The following is a 23,172-nucleotide window of genomic DNA, read 5'->3' as shown; positions in this document are numbered from 1 at the left end:
AATTTAGAGTACATATTTTCTGTACTTCCCCTGGTTGTGCTCTGCACTGTGCACCAGAGCTCCAGTTCTGCCACTGATACCATGAAAGTAGGTTGCTGTGCTCAACCCCAGTGTTTGCCCGAGTCTTGTGAGTTCAGTTTTAGCACTGGCAGGACAGCATATGCATTGCTGGTTTTGACTGTGTCCACCATGGGTCATCCATTGGCTGTCTCATACTATTTGGAAAGGTGAGTGGGTGAAATCTAAAAAGCAGTTTGGTTCCTAGAAACACAGAAACAAGATGGTAGGAGAACACTCACTGTATCACACTGGGCTGCTTCTCAGCTGCGAGAGAAAAAAGCAAAGAAGATTTTCATGTGCCTCATGATTTCCCTCCTTGCAAGCTCCATGGTCACACTAGCTTAGACCCAAATGTCAGAAGGGGGAGGACCTTTACAACTGGTATGAGAGGACTTCCCACAGTGGTCGCCAGGTTGTTTCAGATTTTTCTGTGTCAAAGATGACCAGTTGAAGATTTTTACTGTCCTTAAAAAGCGTATCAATGCTTCGCTCCCAGGTTTTTTCCTCCCATTTCGGTGAACATTAGATCAAATTCTGTTACGTGTTCATTTATAGAACAAGCTGTCTTCTCATAATATTTATGGATGGCTGCATCACATTCTTTATGCAGTTCAGGAGGCATTGCAAACACATGGGACCAAAAATGTTTCCCAAGCAAAACAACATACTCTTCAACACGCGGAGAACTGACCTGTGTGGGTGATACTCAGCTACAGCGCAGAGTCTGTGGAAAGTCTGCAGTGCTTAGGGACACTGTTGGAGATGGAGTGCTGGGCTAAGTGGACCTTTCCTGTACGTGTAGGAGGGATGCAAGTATGGTAGGGAGGTGGGGGGTCCCAGCCTGCTGCAAGATGTGTTAGTGTATAGTAGTGGCCGGGAGAGCGCTACGGACGAGCTGCAGACAGTTGGCCACGCAAAGGCACAAAGCTGCTGCCTGTTTTGTAGCCCAGAGATGGAGCTGGCAGAACTTTCAGGCCCCCTGTTTCTGGGCTGGGAAGGTAGGGAGTTACCTGGGCTCACAATCATTCCTCTTCTGAGGGTAACCAGGCAGGGCACACAATGTACCCTCTTGGTCTGCCTTGTGAGAGAATTGCAAGCTTTTTAAAAAAATACGATTAATCTGTATTGTAACAATTTTTAAAGCAAGTAAATGAGGTAGACTGGTAATCATTAGCTGGTGAGTCTGACATCAGTCCCAGGCAAAAATACAGAACAGACGATACCAGGACGGAGCCAGAAAGAATGGAGAGATTGAATACAAATAATCCCAATTAATATGAGTTGGAGGAAAACCAGGTTTGAGGGAATTATTTCATACATCTGTCTTGCTGCATTAGAAGATGTTTGGTTTGGTTCTACTGTGTAGAACCTAAAACGATACAAAACCAATGTTATGTATCAAATGGGTTACTCTGTGCCTAAATGCCAGGCTTCAAAATACAAGTGTATTTTGGGAATCATTGTCACCCATCAGGTGTAATTCAGGAGGTATCCAGCAAGAGCTGGTTCTTTGCTGCAGGCTGTATGGTGCTACTAGCTCTGACTAGCTAGAAAACAATGAACTATTTTTAGGCGAGAAACTAGTGTGTTCAGACAAATGAGAGGCCGTATAATCAGGGGGGAAATTAATTAGGTCATAGTTACAGATTGGGAGACTCAGTGTTGAGAAACAGTGATTTTGAAAGATACTTGCATAATAATAGCATTATGCTGGAAGCACATGTTCAGCTGATGAGCTCTGTCCCAGAGAGCTAATGCAGTCTTTTGCAACACTGAAAGATGTTGTCTTACTCAGGTTTGAGCACTGGAGTGACTTTTTCTGGGAAAATAGGTATTCTATGGTGTCCCACGTCTTCCCTGATATAGGAAAATCTGGAGAGGATTCAGGAAAGCCTTGTAACTAAGCAATCTCAGTCACTGTGAAAGACTGATGAAAGCAAATTTCTTAATATTCTGAACCTCACCTTCACCTGAAAATCCCTTTGCATCTAACTATAATAATCCTACAGAGAAAACCGCCTCAATGTTTCTTACTGGGAAATACTAGTTTGGACCTCTTCATTCCCACTTATGACTATGTATCACCAAGATCTGTCTACAGAGGTGGTACATTGTTGGGAACTGTAATCTATGTATATATTACATGTGGGTATATATATATATATTTATAACATGAATATAGTGGTAATAGGTGATTCTGAAAATACTTCAATCTAGAAAAAGGAAGGTAACTATTAACTAGAACCAGGGCAAAGCAATACCGCACAACTTAAAGCAGACAGACTGCTAAAAAGGTTGGAAATGAGGGGTCCCAGGTGTTAGAAAGCCTCCAGCAAGATGCTTCCTAATCAACACTCAGAGGTCCTCCTTCCAGTTTTAATAAAGGCTCTGTTTCCACTGGAGCTAGCTGCATCTGCCTTAATTGCTGCCTGTCGGACACTACGGTATGGCAACGCTGACACATACAAGCCTTGGCTACCCTGCCTCCTCAGCAGGAGAAAAGCTTGTTGAAATAATGCCCATTATACTGTTTATCAGTGCACATGTAGTTCAATGAAAGATGCTCAGCTCTTTCTCATCATCCCAGAGTCGACACAGGCCACAGTTCCTGTACAATGCATTAACTCATGTTTCTTTTATGTGCTAAGCACTAGCCAGTGAGGCTGGTGGGGGTAAGCCAGAACCAATTAAGTCATTTATCTCCACTTGCACCAATGGAGGGCAGATTTTGGCGTTATTCCAGTGTCTCTGAAATCAGGCACCATCCTCATTCCTAAGTGTTGCTGTCAGCCTGATAATGTAGTTGGAACTCGTGCAGGGCTGCAGTGAAGACCATGTTAAAAACTGCTTTGGTGTTTTGCCTAGTAGGAAGGGTTTCACTGGCTGAACCTGGCTGTTCAGGAGGCAAGTTACTGGTGCTGCTCTTAGTACTGCAAGGCAACACTTTCCAGTCTTACTACCATTGCTTTATGCAGGCAATATGGTTTTCTTAGTGTCGCTCCAGTGATAGATAGTTCTTAAATATCTTAAATTTTATTTTTCAAAAAAGCATCAAGAAGAACCTTTAAGTCCTGTCCTTCTTCGGTTTATGTCTTTCTTTTGGTGGCACCTAAGAATTCAACACCACAGGGCACCCCCTGCTAAGAGAGGCCCCTTAGGATGAAAGAGCTGGAGGCAGCTGGAAGCTGGAGGTTGTGGTGAAGGTTAATGCTGTCGTTGGAGCGTGCAGCCAGGATCTGCAAACTCCACTGTGCCTAAAATAACAAGCAGTTCATTAGGCCTTAAATAGACTATGTGTATGATAATACAGCCTACCGATTAGGGCACTCACCTGTCCTACTCAGTACCTACTCAAAATGCTGAAGCACTTCTTTTTTTTTTTTTTTTTTGGAAGGAGGACTAGAAACAAGAGCTCAGCCCCATGCCACTGAGCTATAGAGAGGTGCTGACACTGCTTTATTCTTAGCATCACCAATGTTTCCCCCTAAAACCCAGCTGGCAGGACACAAGTCCCCAAATACTTGTACTATACCAGCAAACAGATCCAGTTGGTTTGGACATTGGAAGGTCAGAGAAGCAGGAATTAATCCCTTCAGGCAGAAAAAAGGCTTGAGTCAAGATTCCCCAACTTCTGCATCCTGCCCAAGGTACTGTGTGGATGGACAGAAAGGGTCCCCTCCATCTAAAAGCCGGTCTTGTGTGGGATTTGGTCTGGAAAGAGAGCCCCTGTAATACAAACTAGGGAGTACCTTGCTACCCAGCGCTGTGTTGTCTAGGATCTTCTTTTGGCAATGGAGACCCCAAGAGCAGAGAATAAGCTTTTTTCCCCAAACACGCATTCTTTTGGCAGCCCAGTATCACTTGAAAAAGTACAGGCTCCTCAAAAAGCACAGTCTTCAGGCTGCTCTCCAGGAATCTTTGAAAGGGACTGGACATCATTTATCCAACACTAAGCGCTCAGAGTGCGGACTGCTGTGGTGGTACCCCTAAGCTGACGTTTAGTTACCAAGGATGAAAGCTTCAATGTGTGGGTACTTCTGGTGCCTGTGTGGTTGGAGAACAATGAAGGAGGGGGTTGAGGACTGTGAAACTGAGTGCTTGTGAATCCAACCACATTTCTGTAAAAGGCAACAATTTCTCACAGCTATGCTGTCACACTCTAGACGAAGCCTGCAGCAGATCAGTTTGCTGGGTACTGTAAGGCACTCAAACGTTGCAATAATGAGGAGCCTGAGATTTGCTTTACATCATAGCTGGTCACCTCCCATCGAGCACACTGTTCCAGCTACTCAGTGTTCTCAGGGTGAATGTGCTCCTCCTATAACCTGTTCTCTTCCAGACTGCAACAAATGGCAGAAAAGATCTTGACCATAACAGAAATAGCTACCACACACAAAACGTGCTTTCTCCATAGCAAAGGGAATGGGAGGCAAGAAGTCAGGTCTGGGTGCAGGCTGTTGTTGTAACCTTTTGCTCACATTCCCAAACAATGCTCTATTGTGATGTTGTTTCCGGCAGATTATCCCAATAACCAGCGAGCAGTGAAGCATGAACATGTGTTCAGGTTTCTTAGATTGAATTCTAATGTAATAAAATGTGCCAGCTTTTAAAGGGCTGATCAAAAACGCACAAGAGGGCGAGCTGGGTAAGACCGAGCACATGGAATTTTGCTGTAACCCTCAAAACTTGGAAACTTCCTGGATTATTGCTTTCTTTTCAGCTGTTTTATGATTTGGCATAAATTGTTTCTCTAAAAGGGCATAGCCTGATGTTGGTAGGAGAGCTTTCATAAAGGCTTTTTTGCAATTATAGTAAGGATGGGATTTTTCATGTATGTAAAAAATACACAGCCCAAGGCCTTGCGTGGTGTGTGAGCTGATAGAAATGCTGATCAAGTACCTTGCCAGGGAAAACAGGGAGACCTGGAGCTCCTATGTGGCGACATCACGGTACACAAGCTGAAGTACTGTGGGTATTTACCGTGCCAGCAAGTTGGCGCAGTTGGTAATATATAAAGTATAAAACTGATTGTCAGTGAAATACATTGTAGTGCCTTCAGTGGAACAGCACCAAAGAGGAGCTGAGTGACGTCTCATTTTGGCAGCTCAGTATCAGGCTATTAGCAGTGGACTAATGATGTATGCACATAAAAGTTCTGTCTGTGAAGAAGGCTGCGCTCCTCATTCTGGGTTTTCTTTTGTCCTTTAGACAGGCTCAGCTTTTAGTGAGCATTAACCTGGGAGGTACATAATGTCATGGCACTTGGAAGGGTTTGCAGTCAGAAAGGCTCTTCCAGTCAGACAAATTATGTTTGATGTAAAAATCGACAGACAAGCCTAAAATAACTTCAGAAAGGGTATGGATTTTTCTTAATAAGCTGTTATGGTCCATTAGTTAACCGATGTTACTAGACAACTTATACAAACAAGCAATGCCTTGCATGAATTGTGGATCCAGTTATCTTATATTAGCTTCATCAACTTGATGCAGAAAAATATTTATAAAGTCACCTGATATCTATTGTATGATTAGGAAATGCCAGATTTGTATAGGGTGCCTGCAGGAACTCCTATTCAGACTTTACAAATTTCATAGGATTAATAGGATCTTTTAATGCAAACATCTGTGCACTGAGAAAGTTTTCAGTGGTGCTGGCCACACAAGAAAATTTGTACCTTTTTACCTGGGTCAGCATTTAACTGACTTGTGTCAGTTTAACATATCTATACAGAGATATGCATGAGTCTAAATACATCCACTCTATAAACAATTTTACTTAAACTGATCCAGCCCTTGTCCATAGACATGATCTGCCTTGTGAGGTCAGGAGTTAGTAGAGTGCTGAGCAAGGATTAAGTCTCCATACCTCTGAAAAAATTAGCTTTGATTAGCTTGAGGTGCAGGGATCTGACCCCTGACAATGTAATGTGATTTTATCCACACTTTGTCTTGAATTGAATGGAAGTCTTCTGGGATCCAGGTGTAATATCCCATTCTGAGACGTTTGGCTTTTGTAGAACTCAGCCGTACAAAATGAAGATGGCCCTGTTTCATCCCTTAACCAAAAGGCAATCTCTATTAAGGGATACTTTAGAAAGGAGCAAGTATTTTCTCTGTGTACACTAAAAAAAAAAAAAAGCCACCTAAAACGCTCTGTGCTTTCCTCAAACACTAATTCTGCATACTGCAGTCTGATTTATGTTCAGCATGTCAGGATAATGGGGATGGAAAGCACAGGACACACTTCTCAGTCACATAAATACGTTGTAAACCTTTCTGAAAGTTTTCAGCATGTCTCCAGCAATGGATCATTAAATAAGAGGAATAAACAAAGAAGGGACCATCAACCTGACCTCCACATAACACACTTAATGACTGCCAGCTACATTCATAAATTTACAGGCACTGGGTTTTATCACCATATGTGAATCAAGATTGCGGTTCATATTTACTGTGCAGTTCATGGGGAAAAAAAAGACTCTGACATCTTGTGTTGTATTTTAGGAGTTTAAGTGAGGGGGATCTGTGCTTGAGAATGCTTAAGACCAGCACCCCACCCCCTCCCTCCTCATACATCACGTGTGTAGGCGAGACTTTATATAGACTTTGCTTACTGTTCTGGGAGAAAACAACTATTTACTGTGGTACACAGCTAACATGCAAGCAACTGTCTCAGCTTTTCTGGAAAGGGCAATTGTTTAAAAAGGGAAATGGAGTGGGTGTGGGTATCTTATGTAGGGTATTTTTTTTTCTCTTCTTAACACCCTGAAGACCTACCAAACAAGAAGGCCAGCATTTGCATACCCCAGTGATACGAAAGTCCTACACCAGATAGCACAGTTCTCTAAGTGACTTCACTGAAAATACTGAAGCATAATGCCAAGCTGGATTTTGTGGCTCATGCCTCACAACCAAAGGCGTCTGCCTTGCAGTCAGAGAGCCCAGCGGATGCTATTTGCAGTGGCAGCGGCATGAAGGCACTCCTGACTGGCACGGGGCTGTGCCTTGCAGCGACCGAAGGTTTTAGAGGGCGCTCGGCATTGCAGCCTGGCTCCTGATGATGCCGGGGACAGCAGAGGAGGCAGTGAGGGCTCCCCAGGCAGGTCGTGATTTTGGAAATGCGTTATTTTCTTCCTTTGGCAATGGGTCTTCTTGGGTTAATTTTTTTCTACACTCCAATACTTCCAAAAAGCACTGTAAAATTAAGTCCTTTTTCTCCCAGTAAGAAGGAGACCAGTAAAGGTCTTATTACTGGCTCTCCCACATCAGCTTTCCGGCTTCTATACAGGAATGTAATTCAGTGAGCCACAGAACCATGAAAATGTCTGAAGTACTGTTTCTTTTAAACGGATTTTCCTTACAGACAAGTTATCTTGCTGGGCATTTCTGTGACAGCTTCTGCCAGCCCAATTTAATTGGGTTGTAGCTGAAAACAATAATACTACATTTACATTAGCTTTAAAAGTATCTTTTAAAAAAATAAATAAAAAATAAAACCCATCTGGCTTTAATGCTGCTGGATTTAAATTTAATGAAATTTGTTCATTTTAACTAACTAAATGTGCTGCATTAATGATCTGTATTAAGCAGGTAGTTAGAAAAAAGTGTAATATTGATGTTTAGCCTTGGTAAAAGCACTTTTCTGAAGAACCATATGGCATTCCTGCTTTAGTTCATGTAATTGTTTTAGTTTCCTTATGTGTAGGTTTTGCAACTGAATGAACCTGAGCTAAACATGATCTGGATCAGCACCAAAAAACCCACAGGACTAGCATGGTTAAAGCACACTGGTTCCCCTGGCCACCAGCAAGCAAACAGATGACGCAGGAGAATTTAAAAAGCAAAATGAGACCCACAGATTGACACTGGATTTAAACAATCACCATGCAGAGACCAAATGCCATGCACATGGGAGGAGCTTGAGGCAAAGCTAGCCAGGCTTTCTGCCTCATTAAAAGCAGCCTTCTCCAGGGAGTTGTTAGCAGGTTACTAGATCAGAATTCCCCTACAGCATGCTGGCAAGTGCTCGAAACCTGACCCTTTATAACCCTCCCCATCCGCAGCAATGCATTCGGTCATATAGAAGTTAAACAGGGATGGTATGTTTCCCGACATCAAGGATGGCTTTAGAAAAGAGTGGTATGTAAAACCTATTAAGAAGAAAGCTACACCCTGTTTGCGGAACAAAAGACAGCAGCTGATTCTGACTGACCAAAACAAAAGCCCCCAAGCAACTGCTGGGGAGGGAGGTGGCTGCTGTGCATATAAGCATGGAATTGAATCTACTAGTATCTTTGAACCAGTCCCACCTTTTTGACATTAGGTCTAAAGCACAGAGCCCAACCACCAAAGTCAACCTCCACTGAACACATCCCTGTTTGTGGGGTTTTATGAACCTCTTGGCTGGCTGCTGTTCCCTGGCAGAGCAGGCTGCATGCTTTGCCAGCCCCACTGGCTTGACTGTGGCCACTGTCGGTGAGCCCCGCAGCCCCCACCACCTGGCTGACCCACTGGCCCCTACAAGGAGCTGCAGCTTGGATGAGCACTGCAAGGCTGATCTGTGCCATGCCACCCCGTGGGACATTCTTGAGAAGGAAAAAGCTTCTGGGCCCAGTGCACAGACCAGGGGCTGACTATTTGTCTTCTGTCCCCACCTCTTCACTCCCTGGTGACACGGGGAGTGACTGCTGTCCATCCCCTCGGAGAGCCAGCAAGCAGCCAGCTGGTCATTCCTGGCTGAATCTGGGGCTGTCTCAGGGCCAGCAGGTAACTGCAGCCACACACACATGCTTGGAGGCACCACACTGAGGTTTTGGTCTGCCTTCCCGAGGGAAATGGGCTTGTACAATTATGCTTTAGTACGGTGGCCTCCAACCACAGTTCTTGAGACCTGTGGGGAGCTGGCATCAGACCTGGCGGAGGAGAAGCAGCCTGTATCAGTGCTTGGCTAGTGCTCATGTATCTGCCTCCCCACAGACCCCAACAGAGCCAGGAGGGAGGGGACGCCACTCCCCTATTAAACCTCTGCCCTCCACCAGCCCCACTCCTGGGGAAACTTCCAGTCAGTGTTTGCATTTTATTGCGAGGCAAGGACTGTGAGCAAAAGCCACACATCTGTGGAAAAGCCAGGCTGCACAATAGCAGAAGATTCATTTTACACCCTTGATGGTTGTAGGCTTTTCTAATGAATTGGCAAAGATGCAGGCCAAGCACCATAGCTGTAATCTGGTAGGTGCAAAAAGGGCTTTTTCCATGATGGAAAACTGCCCAGGGCCAGGCCAGCCACCATGGAGCAGCTGGAATAAGCAGGGAGCAGACTGAAGATAGCAGGAAGAGTCTGCCAAGGAAGAGTGCCACTGAGCAGGATGCACTCACACGTTTTGTAGCACCCTCCCTTCCCCCGCCACTCCGCATGAAATGTGGAACACCCACCCTAGGGATACTAACACTTCCCCAGGACCAGCAAGGGGTGCTGACACGCTGTAATAATAGACGCTGTGTAAGTGCTGCACATGCAGAGTGGATATTGGCTCAATATTTGCAAAATGGGAATAATAAGCCTGGTCTTGCAGAAGACCATCTGGGGAGCGTGGTGCAGGAAAGAACCCAGCGCACGGGAAGGAGAGCACATCCACAGCCGGCCCCTTATTCTGTTACTCTGCAGACAATGATGAATTAAGTGTGTAGTGTCGTGCTGTGCAGAGTAAGTGGAACAGACACAGGGAGATATCTGACATATATTTTGAGGTGTATTTAATATCATGGTGCTTCCGGATTCCACTAGCATGCTAGGGGTTTTGGCCTCAAACCAATGTTTGCATCAGTACCATGTGTCTCTGGAACAGCAGTGCTTACTTTAGAGCTGGCTATGAAAATAGTTTCCATTATAACCCCTTGTTTTCACATGCTTCTTTTATTTTATTTTGAAAATCCTCTTTTGAGTCAAAAATTTCCATTCTGTATCTTTGCCAAAAGGTGAAGTTTTCCTCCCCTCTTTTTCTTAAGCTTGGAGGAAGAGTCTTTCAAATGTTTTTGAATCATGGGAGAATGGAAAAAATGCATTTTCCCAGTAGGGTTAAAAAAAGGTCCACATTTTCATGGTGGTGGAAACACAGGGGGAAATGAAACCAAAGGTTGAAACTTGTATTTTGGTCTAGAGATTTCTGTAGTAAACCAGCTTCATAGGGTATGACTTTGATTCGCCAAAGGCAGAGATTATTCTGGGTTTTGGCAGTTAATCAGGCACAAGTCCAGGTTTCAAACTTTGCTGGCATTCAGGATATCATTTAAGGTAGTGTCTTTACAGCTGCCTATTTAAAGAGGAAAGAGCTGGTCCCCTGTGGTCTTCTGCCCTTCAGAGCTAATTATATCCAGCAATACATTTAAATTCATTCTAAAATCTGATTGAATGGAAAGGAACTAGATGAACAGCTGTGCCAAACACTTTAAAAACTTTTTCTCAATTCTCACTCACGTTAGCAAGAGCAAATGGATGTGTTGAAGTCATGGACAGGCTCAGGCACTTTGCAAGGGCCAAAGTGCATGACAGGGTATGTGCAAATGACTGACTCAAGCAACTGAGAAACTTAATTCATTATGCCTGCCAAATTTTTTGTTGATGCCTTTTTTTCTCCTTCACATAGGCTAGGAAGCATCAGTATAAAAATCGGCTCTGCTATGTGTAGTTACACTGCCTCAATTAATAAACAGAAGAGGAAAGAAAGAGGTGGGCATCTAACCACCATGCTGATGAGTGATCCTGCATCCCTAAGCTGCTTTCTGTTACTGTGTTTTTCTGGTGAGAGCTGTAGCTGATACACTAGTGGTAATTCCCATCTGGGTGTTCCAGAAATTTTACAAGATGTGAACAATTCTTGGGCTAGCAGTACGGTTGTGACCTTCGGATCCGCGTTTTCTGGGGTTTTTGCAACTTTTAGCTACGCAGCTTGCACATTTCATTAAACCTTTTGCTTTCTATTGTTCAAAACCTGCTCTAAGTGTACATACTTTTGGCAAAGGCATCCAAAATGATGTGTTTATTTTGCTCCAGTGCCAAAAAGCAGTGATTCATTAAGGAGCTTGGAGCTATAGAGGGAAAGCCACAGCCAGCAACCACCACACATGCCCTGAAGAGCAGAAAGCTGTGTTTTCCTAAGGAAAATGGTTAGTGCAGCTGGACTAGTATCACGGCTGACTTCTCTGAAGTGAGGAGGTACTGCTGGGCAGGTTGGAGAGTGCAGTCGTTCTTCTGCATAAAACTGGGCTTTGCTGCACAGCCAGCAGGCATCTGGAGGCTGCCATTAAGCCCATATGGGAGAAAGAAAAAATGCCTAAGGGGAGCCAGTCCAGCTGATAGGAGCCTTTCCTTGAAATGATGAATTAGGTAGCTCCAGTACTGTGACCACTGCTATGGTGAACGCAATGGAAGGTGCAACAAGCCTTGAGAGAAGAGGTGGAGGAGGAAAGCTGGTGTCCTGCAGTAAGAACAGACCTCCAGCTGCATTTAGCCGCACTACTTCATTCTCCCTGCTGGGGACACGCCAGCTTGTATCAGTAAAATGGCTTGTCCACTCTTTGTTTTAACTACTGATACGAACCTGTAGTGGCTAAAGCCTTTGAAAACCTAGCAGAAGCCTGACTCTTGAGGAACTCTACTCTCCAGCATGTCATTTTTACGCCATTGCTTTCTTCTTCCCCAGTGGCTTGAACTAGGACAAGTGGAATGCTATTTATAATTTTTAATGTAGTTCTTTTTGTCTTTCATCACAAATCTGGAACCCTGGACAAAATTGATATCTGGTGAAAAACACACACTCGATTGGAAAATTTCTGGTGGTTATTTTCTGCCTGGAGAGGCAATGCTGTCCTGTGCTGTCACCGCACTGTCACTGCACGGCAAAACACAACGCAACAGGAAGTTCCAGGATCAAGGAGCCAGTATGAAGCACAAAGGAAACAATCACGTACGAACAAGCATTAATATCAAGAGTTCTTGTTATTAACAATCATAAATATGCAGAAGAGTTTTGGAAAATCCAAAATTTAAAATTTAAACCAGGAGTGTAGCATTTAAATTATTAAGTATTAGGGCGGGACCTTACAGACTTTGGGTAATACGTCATGCCGTCTACTGGTGGGGTTCTTCAGCTTTTTTCCAGGAATATCTGGTCTATGGTTAGGGACACAGTGTGAGCCAGTATATCAGTTCCTCTTGGTGCTTTAAACAAAGACAGAAGGTAGCTTTTCCCAGCACCAACTGCACAGTGCTTAGTTCTCTTTAGAAGATTACAAGATCCTTGCCCTGAAGAACACGCATTTCTTACAGCATATTAATTTTTGGTAAATTCAAATGAAAAAAGCCCAACACTGTTACTGTCAGAAGGGTCTGATTAATCAGGCTCTGAATCTTTCATTTGCTCACTTCTCATAATCTCACACAAGAAGTTCTCCAAAACCTGGATTACACCACTTCTGCAACTTATGTTGTAAATCTTTAGGCAGACAATAACTTTTAAAACAGTAGATGTTAAAGTAATAATTCCCTAAATAATTAGCAAAATATTCTGTGTCTGTGAGGAAAGGAAGGTTCCTGCAAAGGCCGGGCTTCCTGACGCAAATAAAGGAACTGACTCCAGATCTTTGCAAGCAAAGTAAACAAACATGAGCAACAACTGTGGGATGGAGAAAAAGTCAAAGAATCAAAGGGATATAAAGTTCTAGATTTTGCCTTTCAGGAACATTAGGGAAAGAAAGCATTTTTGAAAGATACAGTGGAACAAACCTGGGGTGGATGGATGTGAAGTGTGTAGAAGTTTAAATGTTTAAAGAAGTTTAAAATAAAGAAAGCGGGGGGGTGGGGGGGGGGGGCGGAGGAGGGGAGGCAGGGCAGTTTCTGAAGCTGAGGAGCATGTGCAGGAGGGGAGTAGATCTGCTCTCCATGACTCCTGAAATGTTTGTGTTGGGACTGTTTTCGATTTTCTGCCTTTCAACCGCGCAGACATTATGTAAATTACTTCAAAAGCTCAGTGCATACAGTACCACAAGAAACTGCAAACTGTTATTAAAATGAAAACAGAGATTTTTCAACATACTTGCAATGTTTGAGTCTGTAGAAGTCTTTCCTAGAACGATTTGCCAAGCAGTTACTTAATATAGGCCAGGGTAACGTTAAGTTAAAGGGTACAACAGAAATTGCAGCTCAGATGATAAAACCATGTGAGTAGATCTATGAGCATTCATTACTAACCATTTCAAATCATATTGACGCAGCTACTGTGAAAGCTTCCTCCAGGTACAAACAGACCCCCCGAGTCAGAGAGCACAGAGAGGCTCACAGCTGAGGGCACCCAGCACACAGCCTGGATGATAAATTATTGAACTGCTGTTGCCATGAGTCATTTACCTGCTTCTCAGTGTCTGAAATTGGCTTACAAACTGTTATGGTAAATAATTTAGAGTAGCAAAGAAGTTTGCAAGTGCATAAGCTACTTGCAGATAATTTGTGAGCAGAAGAAAAACCTGCCAGTGCCAAAGCACCCGGAATGAGTTTGCCCAGCTGTGCTCTTTTCCTGCCTGTGGTGGCAAAGAGCTGGCAAGGATAAATAAGAACAGACATTGACACAGGAGTTGAGATCACCTGAATACTAAACAGGTCCAAGCATCTCAGATCTTCCAGAGGTAAGGGCCTCGCTGCCTGTGTCCCAGTGCAGTCTTCATCTGAACAAGCAAATCTCATCCAAGAAATGTCTGCTCTACGTTTTCATCAGAATAGCCCTCATCTGCATTTAACTCCTCTGATCCAAGGCTTTGGACTCCTAGTTTCCAACCTGAGAGACTGAACTACAGAAGCTCCTCTCAGTTAGTTACTCTGCATAGGTGCCTTCTATTCCACTATGCAAATAGTATGTACAGGCGGGTTTTTTGAGGGAGGAAGACTTGTGATGATCACGCACAAAGACAACAGCCTCTTTTTTAAAGATTTCAAATTTTGTGCTCTATATTTGTTATACATTGGAAATGGGAGGTGACACTGGCAAGAACATAGCATTGCTAAGCCATTAAAAGTAAAAAAGGACCCGTAGATATATTTTAAAATATTTCCAAATGAGAGGTTATTACAAAATTCCCTGGATATTAAAAGGAAATGGCCTAAATTCCCAATGCAACACCAGTATAATTAATTAATATACCCTATGATTTTATTTTGACAGTGCCTGTTTAAGGACTGCATTCAGTTTCCCAGAAAATAGAATTAGCCTTTTGCTTAACCACAGCTGATGTTCTAGTCTTAAGCAAACTGATTTTGGTGGTGCCCTCCCTAAACTCTTTCCCTTTGTAACTGCAAGTTCTCTACAGGCAGGTCCAAATTCAATGTTGTTGTTATAAACCTTAGCATGACCCATGACTAAAAAAAATTACTTAGCTTCTTGCTTATGTTTGCTCATGTCATAACCTTTGCTTCGTTCACTGAATCATACAACTCTGCAGCCTGCAGGACACGGTGCTGCTCACCTTCTCGCAGTTCTGCATGCTGACAGGAGTTGTGAGTGGGTGTGGAGAGGTGGGAGGACCACGCAAGAAGTGACTCATCTGCATCATTCCCGTTCTGGACTCTGTGCCATCCTCTTGGTTTATCTTGATAAGCACCTGGGTACTGTTATAAGGTTGAATGCATTTGCCAGTCCTGCATTACAAATCCTGGGATCAGATACGATAGCCCCTCCTTATACCTTCTGTCATATTTAGTGCCATGAATTAATCTCGGCGACCGAAGGAAGAGTAATACAAATTCACCCTTCTAAAATGCCTCTTTACGTTATGTGAGACTACAGAACTCTAAAGACTGGCAACACCATCTTACAAGTTGTAGGCCATCTATTACCATCTATCGTTCCAGTATAGTAAACATGCTGAAATACAGCTGTCTTTGAAGCTTTCTTGATGGGAAGGAATTTGCCTTTTGATATGTGAGATAACTATTGTGTGTATTGTTTCATTCTGACTTGAGAACATTTGCAATCTCTTCTGTGAAGAGATCTCATACCAGCCATTTATACAAGTTAAATGTTCTTGTTTTACGAACACTGCAGAAGTTCATGAAGAAGCTATTCTTCTTTCGGTGGAAAATTTCAGCTCCTGAGGGACAGCAGAGTATCTGTTTAACAGTATTCACTACAGTACCCAACACAGTGACTTGGGACAAGAAGGGAAGAACTGTGCCTGCAGCATGAGGCAATCGGATAACTGCAGTATTACTACTGACACTGAAATCTGAAATCTAACTGGGAAGCTGGGTCCAGGAACCCCACTGATGCTGATGTGGCATCAGAACAGTCTGGCATGACGTACTGGCACGTGTTCTACCCATCAGCTGAACCTTGGCTTCCCCACCTGTCAGAAGACATGTTCATGTTTTAGCATCTTACGCAGCACTTCCTTCAGTATGAGATTAGCCCTGGCTAAAATGATCATGGAAATTTCAGTCCTGAAATTTTATCTTCCCAGGTAATTTTTGCTTTGCTTGCAGTTGTGGATTTCCAGCAACCCCAGAAGACTATAAAAACTACAAATTGCTGAGCAGCCCATTTGTGTCCATTTGTGTCTCATCCTGTTAGTCATTTAAAGGCAAAGTGGAATAAACATCCAAACACATCATAGGTAAAGTTCATCTAAATCCTAAACCCCAAAAAAGTATACCAAATAGAAATGTATTTTATCTACAAATTGCAGTCTCAAGGCTCTGCTAGAATCACTTACCAAACATTATCGTACCCTTGAACTTTTACCCGTCCTAAACACCAACTACCAACCATGGCAAGAAATTTAATGCCCACATTAAAATATCTCTATTATACTGCAGAATAAAAGTCTGCAAACAACTGACTACTGAATGTATGTATTTTGTGTGGACGCTTATATAGGAATGTCAGCAGGATCACTTCTGTGTGGAGGCAGTTACAGAAATATAGCTCTACATACAAGAAATGCTATATATCTGCTTTCAATAGTTCATTTTCTCTCATAGGTCACATTGGTAGATGTCTTTTTGTACAGTGTTGAGGATTCAGGGTTCATTCCCTCCTACTAGTGAGTCATAAGCTGAATTCTTAAATCAAAAGGCTTAAAAAGCAGGATCTAAGTAGAAAAGTGCCCCCCCCCCTTTTTTTTTTTCCTAAGTTGATGATTATTAATGACTGTGAGTAGTCTGAGATATACACATTTCCCCTTTGAGTCTTTAGGCAGGAAATAAAGCAGAAAGAGATGTAACTGTTGTATGGACCAGTACTATTTTATGTATTCAGCTAGTATTCCCTGTTCAGGATCAAAAGAAAGTATTTATTTTTGCTTGCTTTACAAAAGCTGAATAAAGAGTCTATGAGGCTAGTATTGGATGCTCCCAGCATCTTGTCCATCATGAATAAAAGTCCCCTTACTAAGACCTTTACATTTTCTAATGCAAGTAAATTACTTCTTGTTTAGAAGTTGCTCTTTTGGGTACAACAACCAAAACAAAAGAAGCTGGCAAGTAATTGAACTACACGGGAGGATGTGATAACCACCCATTTTATCAGCTTACAAATCGACCTTGAGGAGTTTATTACTCCACAGGAATCATTGTAGACAGACGATATATAATTTTGCATTGTAAACTGGGTTTTTACGTAGGAGGGGAATACAAATTCCTTTGATGAAATTAATGAGATTCACCAGAGGCAGACAGGAACACTTTATGTTCCTATTTACGAGTGACTCCAGAGAGGCAACTCAAGTTTCTCAAAATAAACCCTTTAAAAATTGCTTTTCAAGGTAAGAAATATAAATGTGGGGAATTGATGCAAAAAACTCTGCTGAGAAATAAGTGACAGGAGTCAGCTGTCACACAAGCCGCCCTTCTGAAAGCCTTTCCTCAGGCTGAAGAAAGGACCATTAGACCCTGTATGCTCCCTTCGCTCCCACCGCGCAGTTCAGCCTGCTGCCTCTGTACAAGCCCCACTCACTTGTCTTCAGCTCTGTGCTTTGTACAGGGCCTGGATTTGGAGGTGTCAGGCAACGAGGCTTGCCTTCAGCGTTTGAACATCCAGGCGTGCTGCAATGCTATTCTCTCCTCGCAAAGGCACTATTAGGTTAAAATGCAACAGATCAGTCTTTCCCCATCAGCATCAGTCTTCTTCAAGCCTTCTGTTGGAGAGTACTTTCCATCTCATCTCACAGATCTCTTCTGAGCTGTCTCCCATCATCCAGTGGTTTTTTTTTTTAAGGGGCAGACAACAACCCTGGACATGGGAAAGCACTTTTTGTCTGATAAAAAGCACAATGATGTAATGGGATTTCTGCCTACCCCCTTCCTGTTTGGACATCCGTATGTGAGTATCAACTCCCTTTCGTACCAGCACCAGCTCACTAGGAGCTCATGTTGAATTTCTCCAAGCCCCTACACGAAGCAGCTTTCTAAGACACCTTCCTTGTCCCTCTGGGCTGTGTTGCTCCACCCTGCAAATCTGACTTTTTTCTTCTTTTGACCCTATTAAAACTTACTTGTTTGAAACAACTGAGTTTATCAAATAATCCAGATAACTCTCTGACTGCCTTGTCCTCATTGTCACTCTGGTAATATTTACTCCATATAAAATTGCTGTCAGTGGTGATTTATTTAGTCTTTTAAAGCCTTTTGAAATAATACTTCTCTAGATAGCTGATGAAAACACCGAAGAGCCTCCCTGCAGCTCCCCAACAGAAACACCCTCATTAAATGCCAGTGCTGCTTGGACAATCGATCTGCTTCTCATTTGGTTCTTCATCTGTTTGTGCTTTATTAATTTTGTGCTGTCCTCACTTTCTTCTCTCTTACTAAATCAAGAGCCTACTGAAATCTATTACACTCAAGCCCGAACCTCTGGCAATTTAATGTGTAATCATATAAAACGAGAAAATAAAAGACCCGTTTGCCAAGCCCTACTTACTATAAAACCCATGAAGACTAGCATTAGTTGTATTCTTCGCTGCTCGCCATGTATTAGCTGATGACCACATTTCTTCTGCCTGTAGGTGATGCCAGGTTCCCCAGGCCGCAGCTCCTGTGGTACCCCATTTGCTTCCCGAGCACAGGCCCCACACTGACACTGTTCTCCATCTCCCGAAATGTCACCGCAGTGCCAGCACATACAAAGATCAGCAGGTCAGAAATCTCTTTAGCCAACTCCTCTAGGATTTACAGGCCACTCAAAACCATTGTAATTTTGCTGTATGTCTTGCTAATAGATGTTCTTTAGCATGTGTTTTAGATGAGCCTTGAGTGTCCTCCTTGATGCATGTGCATCTCCCGGCTTCTTTCTAGGCACTGCATAGTAATGGCTATCAAAGCTTTTTTGTTTGGTTTGGTTTGGGGTTTTTTTTATTGTTTTTTTTTTCATCACTGGTAGTAGTTACCTGTTTGCATTAAGCTTGAGTCACTGCTTGGATTATGGTTATGCGTTAAGAAAAGCAAAATAAACCTTTGTTCCTTTTGCCCTAGTGCTATGCACAATCTCTATTTCTCCCGTCTTCCCCCTTAATTTATACAGCTGACTACGTCCCTTCTTGTCACTTGTTGCGGCACAGCGCTGGCCGGGAGCCGCTGCCACCACCTTCTTTCTTCCCACATTAGCAGCCGTCCTGCCTTCGATGTCGCCCCTGTGCGACAGGCAAGGCTGGGGCGGTTTCAGCCTCTGCCACAGCGCACAAGGGCCCGTACAGGGCCGGCGGGGCCCCCCGGGCGTCCCCCTCCCACGCGTGGCGGCAGCAAAGCCCCCGGCGCCGCAGCAGGGACCCGGGCCGTGGGTCCGCTCCCTGCGCCGGCCGCGGGCCCCCCTGCGCCTTCAGGGGGCGTGAGAGCGGCTGGAAGTCACCTCCCGCCCGGACCCACGTCTCGGACCCCGGGGAGGGGCGGCGGTGGGGCGGGGGCTGGGGAGGCGAGCGGTGCGAGGGGGTCGCCAGCTGAGCGCCGCCTGCCCCGCTGCGCGCACGGCGCCGGGCGGGTTTCCCCTTCGTCACAGACCCCCGCGACCGCTCCCGCGCCCCTGCCCCGCAGCAGGGACCGGCAGCCTCCCGCGGCCGGGCGGGGACGAGGCGGCGCCCCGGGGCGCGGCGGCCCGGCAGCGCGGCGGTATGAGGGGCAGCCGCCGGCCCGCCGCCGCGGCCGTCCCCCGCCAGCCGGCGGGCGGCGCGGCGGGGAGCGCGGCCCCGGCGAGAAGCGAGATGGCCCCCCGGACCCAGCCGCGGCGCGGGCTGCGCGCCCGGCGGGCGGCGTGATCGCCTCCCGGCCAAGCCATGGGCCAGACCTCGGTCTCCACGCTGCCCGAGCCGGCCGGCGGTGAGTACCGGGGGACGCCGGCGGCGGGGCGGCGCGGCGAGGGCGGGGGGCTCGGGGCGGGGGTGGGCAGCCCGAGGGGCGCTGCCGCCCGCCGGTGCCCTCGAACGGCGGCGGGGACAGTGGCGGCGGCCGGGGGGCTGCGGCCGCTTCCCTCCCGGCCCGGCCCGCCTCGGCAGCCCCGGGGGCTCGGGGCTCCGCAGTGCCCACCGCCTCCCCGGGGGTTGGGGCTCCTTTTTCCTCCTTTAATTAATAAAGAAGGGGGGGAAAGGGGGGGGAGCTCTGGCATCTGGCCCAGCAGCGCGGTTAGTAGCCCGCCCATCGCGTTGCTTTTGGCCCCGGGACATTTTATGTGTAAGCAGGCGAATGCAAATAAATAAATAACGTGTGCGTGGAACGGCTGGTCGTCCCCCGTCGTCCCCACCCCCCCAATAAAGCAGCCCGAGCTGTTCGCAACTTCATTTGAGGATAGTACGAACTGCCTGGGAATGCTGTTTGGAGGCTTGTTAGGATAACTCGGGTGTGTTTTAGTTACTGAAAAACAGAGCGGGGCTCTTCCCACAATAATAGGATGTAGAGTCTAAATGAACTCCAGCGAGGTTTGAAGTTTCCTGTGAAAACGTCACTGCATGTTTTTCCTCCGCGCCTGTTTCCTTTGCATCCATTAAAAAAAAGTAAGCAAATCCTGTTGTAGACTTTCATTCTGAAGGCTGAACTTTATTCTTAATTTGCTTATTGCTGTTTATCTGGGAATGTTTTGTCAACTAGGAGACAGTGCAACAAACTTTCTTTTTCACCTTTCTTTTCTTCACGGATGTTTCAAAGAATAGTTTTGGTAATAACATAAACATTTTCAGAAAAGGTCCATTATCTTGCCAGTGGTACAACTTCCCCGTCATACCACCCCGGTCAAAATCTTGGATGATTTCTTCTCCTGCCAAACACTGCATAAAAGAGAAATTTGACCGTTTCCGATAAGTTTCACCATCCCATTGAAGGCTTCACCCAGCAGCCAGTGCGTTAGAATTATATGAAGGTAGGCGTCGGGAAACAGATGTGAGGAAACAGATGGACTGGTTAAAAGATTTTGTTAAACTTCCTGGACACAAACGTGTCCGAACTCTTACACGCAGAAGTCTGTTGTGAGAGTATTTTGTCTGGGAGGGGGCCTGTATCTTGCCTAAGGATAGCTGTGGTGCCTGTGTTCCCTCGGCAGAATGCTAATGGGCAACAGTTGGGCTGGATTTCTAGTTTAATCTAAAAGAAAAAAAAGTCACCCTTGAATTCTTTCCTAACTGAAACCAAGGTTTTCAATCAGGAGCAACAAGGGACAGTTGTCTGAAGATGTAAGTTACGGTGATGCTACCTCAGTATTGCTAAGTAAATTCTAGTTATCACCACGTTAAGAGCACTGCACTTGTGATGAGGCGCTGGTAGTGCCTCCAGCAGGTTTCACAGAAGAGCAATCCCACTGCGCTTCCAGCCCCGCTGAAATGTTGGGAGAGCATATCATCAACAAGAAACCACAGGGGCAGGGAGGCTTCTGGGTGGCGTGGATTCATGGGGGTGCAGTCATTTGTTTTCTCTAGTCTGCTGATACGGTCTGAACGCTTAATAAGCTGTGAAGTTTGGGAGGCCTCGTCTAGCTCTGGTCAGGGCAGGAGAACGACTTCCATCAGTTCTGGTTCAGACAAGTTGCCCCTTAGGCAAGTAGGCCTGAAATCTTCGTTGATTTTGGCGTGCCAGCCAACTACAAGCCATTTAAGCCTTTGACAGCTGCTAGAGATTAAAGTTGAAGGAGATCCCTGTCTTGCACACGCAGGGGCTACAGATCTGTTTTCGTGCCAAGGAATCAATACTGCATTCAGATCCCCAGTGAGCCACACAAAAGCAGCTGTGAGAAGTCACTTGCCTGTTCACTCCCTTTTTTTCCCCAAGTGTGCCTGCCTGCGAGGGCTAGGACCCTGCCCCTGATCCCTGCTGTGCCCTGGCAGGGCTGCGTCGGGCACAGGGCACCGCTAGTAAATCACCGTGGGGCTTTCGGGTGGGCTGGTAAGGTGAACATGGTTTGATGTAGAAAACTGAAATAAAATGTTTTTTCCTGAAAGTCACAAGTGTTAGAAGAGATAAAATATATGCATAGTACAATACTCAGTATGGACTCCAGCCAGTGTGCTGCGTTTTTTTTAAGATTTACTTTAAATGAAAGATTTTACTCTTGGAAAAGGAAATACATACTCAAGTTCTCACACAGACCAAGGTCCTAGTGGCACTTTCCTGTTGGGTTAAGTACAAGACTGAGGCCTAACCATAAAACTCTGAGTCGGTGACTGGGCAAATGCAGGCTCGTACCAGGTAGATTGAAGTGCCTGTAAAGAGAGGAAGGATCGGATTTTCATGCCCGATTGGAACTTTCTTCAGCAGCAATGCTCTCTCGCTAGAGTTTGCCATCAGCTGTGGGTGAGTGGGTGTTGGAAGTATTTTGGACAGGAGGATCAGGGCTTTAATCGTGTCCCATAACTATGAGTGGTAAAGGGGCAGCGAAGGAGGTCTTGGCTGCCGGTGGACACCCACCAGGCAATCCTTTGCTCCTTGTCCTCTGTTCCAGTGTTTCAGTAATTTAGATATAATTTCTAAAGCTTGCTTGTTATTTGCCATGGTTAGGAAATGTGAAGAAACAGCAGCTGCAAGAAGAGCTTGGGAAGACAGTATAGATATGTGGAAGAGGAGGAACACATACTGTCCTTGTTCATCTTCCTTCCTCTTCTGTGATTTTCCCACGCCTGGCAGGGCTTGGTTAACGTGCTGTCTCCCCTTCCCTGACTGGAGTTCTATGCTTTTGGGGGTTATCAGCCATCATGTGCTTCTGCTTTCTGATCTGCAGCTTATCAAAGGGCAGCAAAGCTGTGGACTTTTTTCAATTTTGTTTCCCCCCCCCCCCCTTTCTTTTTAGATTTGTTTTTGGGTAGTTCACTGCTACCCACAGTATTGGGAAACAGCCGGGTCATCAAGTGGAAGCACGATCAGCACATTGGGAAGATAACACTTAAAAGCAGACCTGGTTAGGTGGCATAAGTTTTTTGTTGTTGTTTGAATAGCAATGCCTTGTCAAGAATGAAACTTGAAGTAAAAACAGACCTACCAGTGTTCCTAAGGAGAGGTCAGGCAGTTCAGCATGGAGTCTGTGGAGCGCAGTATGTGGAGGGGAAGGGCAAGCTGCAAAGGGAAGGTCTCGGGAACCTCATGCCCCAATGGTCAGGGTGCTCAGCAGGGCCAGCTGAAGATGGGGGTCAGACCCCAGTGCTGACCCGCAGCTCCAAGTATGTAATCCATAGGCCTGTTTACTCCAGGGTGGGTGGGAGTTCCTCTCATCATATATGTTTTACAGAAACAGAACATAAATTGTCAGGCTTGTGTTTCACCCCATTAGAGACCAAAGTTTTTTCAAGAACATGAAAATGTACTTTGATAGCACAGGAAGACCATTTCCCACCCAGCTCTCCCCATGAGATGAAAGCAGTCACTGGTAGGATCCTGTTGTTTGTTGACCTTGGCGCTCAGTGAAATGATTCTCATAGGTCAGAAGTGAGCACATTTCCCAGACTGCTCCTTTTCATCTCGCTTGGCTTTATGGGATTTCCTGTTCATTGACGAGGAAACAGTAGCTTCACCTGCGCCTGTGTGGAGGAACTGTAATTGCCTTAACTGGGCAACCTTAATCCTGAAATGAAATGGAAAACAAGTATTTCCTTCAGCAGCTTTAGGTG

The 23,172-nt window shown here is 45.2% G+C and overlaps 1 protein-coding gene across 3 annotated transcripts in view; it reads left to right on the top strand.

Moving 5' to 3' along the window:
• Positions 1–23,172, top strand: part of PHACTR2 (phosphatase and actin regulator 2) — a 141,082-nt gene that overhangs the window by 38,050 nt on the left and 79,860 nt on the right. The window contains exon 1 of one of the 3 annotated variants that reach the window (XM_056343072.1): positions 18,967–19,408. The exons of the other annotated variants lie outside the window; for them this stretch is intronic. Coding sequence (XP_056199047.1) covers positions 19,366–19,408 — 43 coding nt within the window. The 5' untranslated portion in view covers positions 18,967–19,365. Of the gene's footprint in view, positions 1–18,966; positions 19,409–23,172 lie in introns of those variants that run through there. 3 annotated transcript variants of the gene reach the window in all.

This window comes from Falco biarmicus, chromosome 6, assembly GCF_023638135.1.
Source record: "Falco biarmicus isolate bFalBia1 chromosome 6, bFalBia1.pri, whole genome shotgun sequence".
Lineage (NCBI taxonomy): Eukaryota > Metazoa > Chordata > Aves > Falconiformes > Falconidae > Falco > Falco biarmicus.
This window is presented reverse-complemented; position numbering and strand designations above follow the sequence as displayed.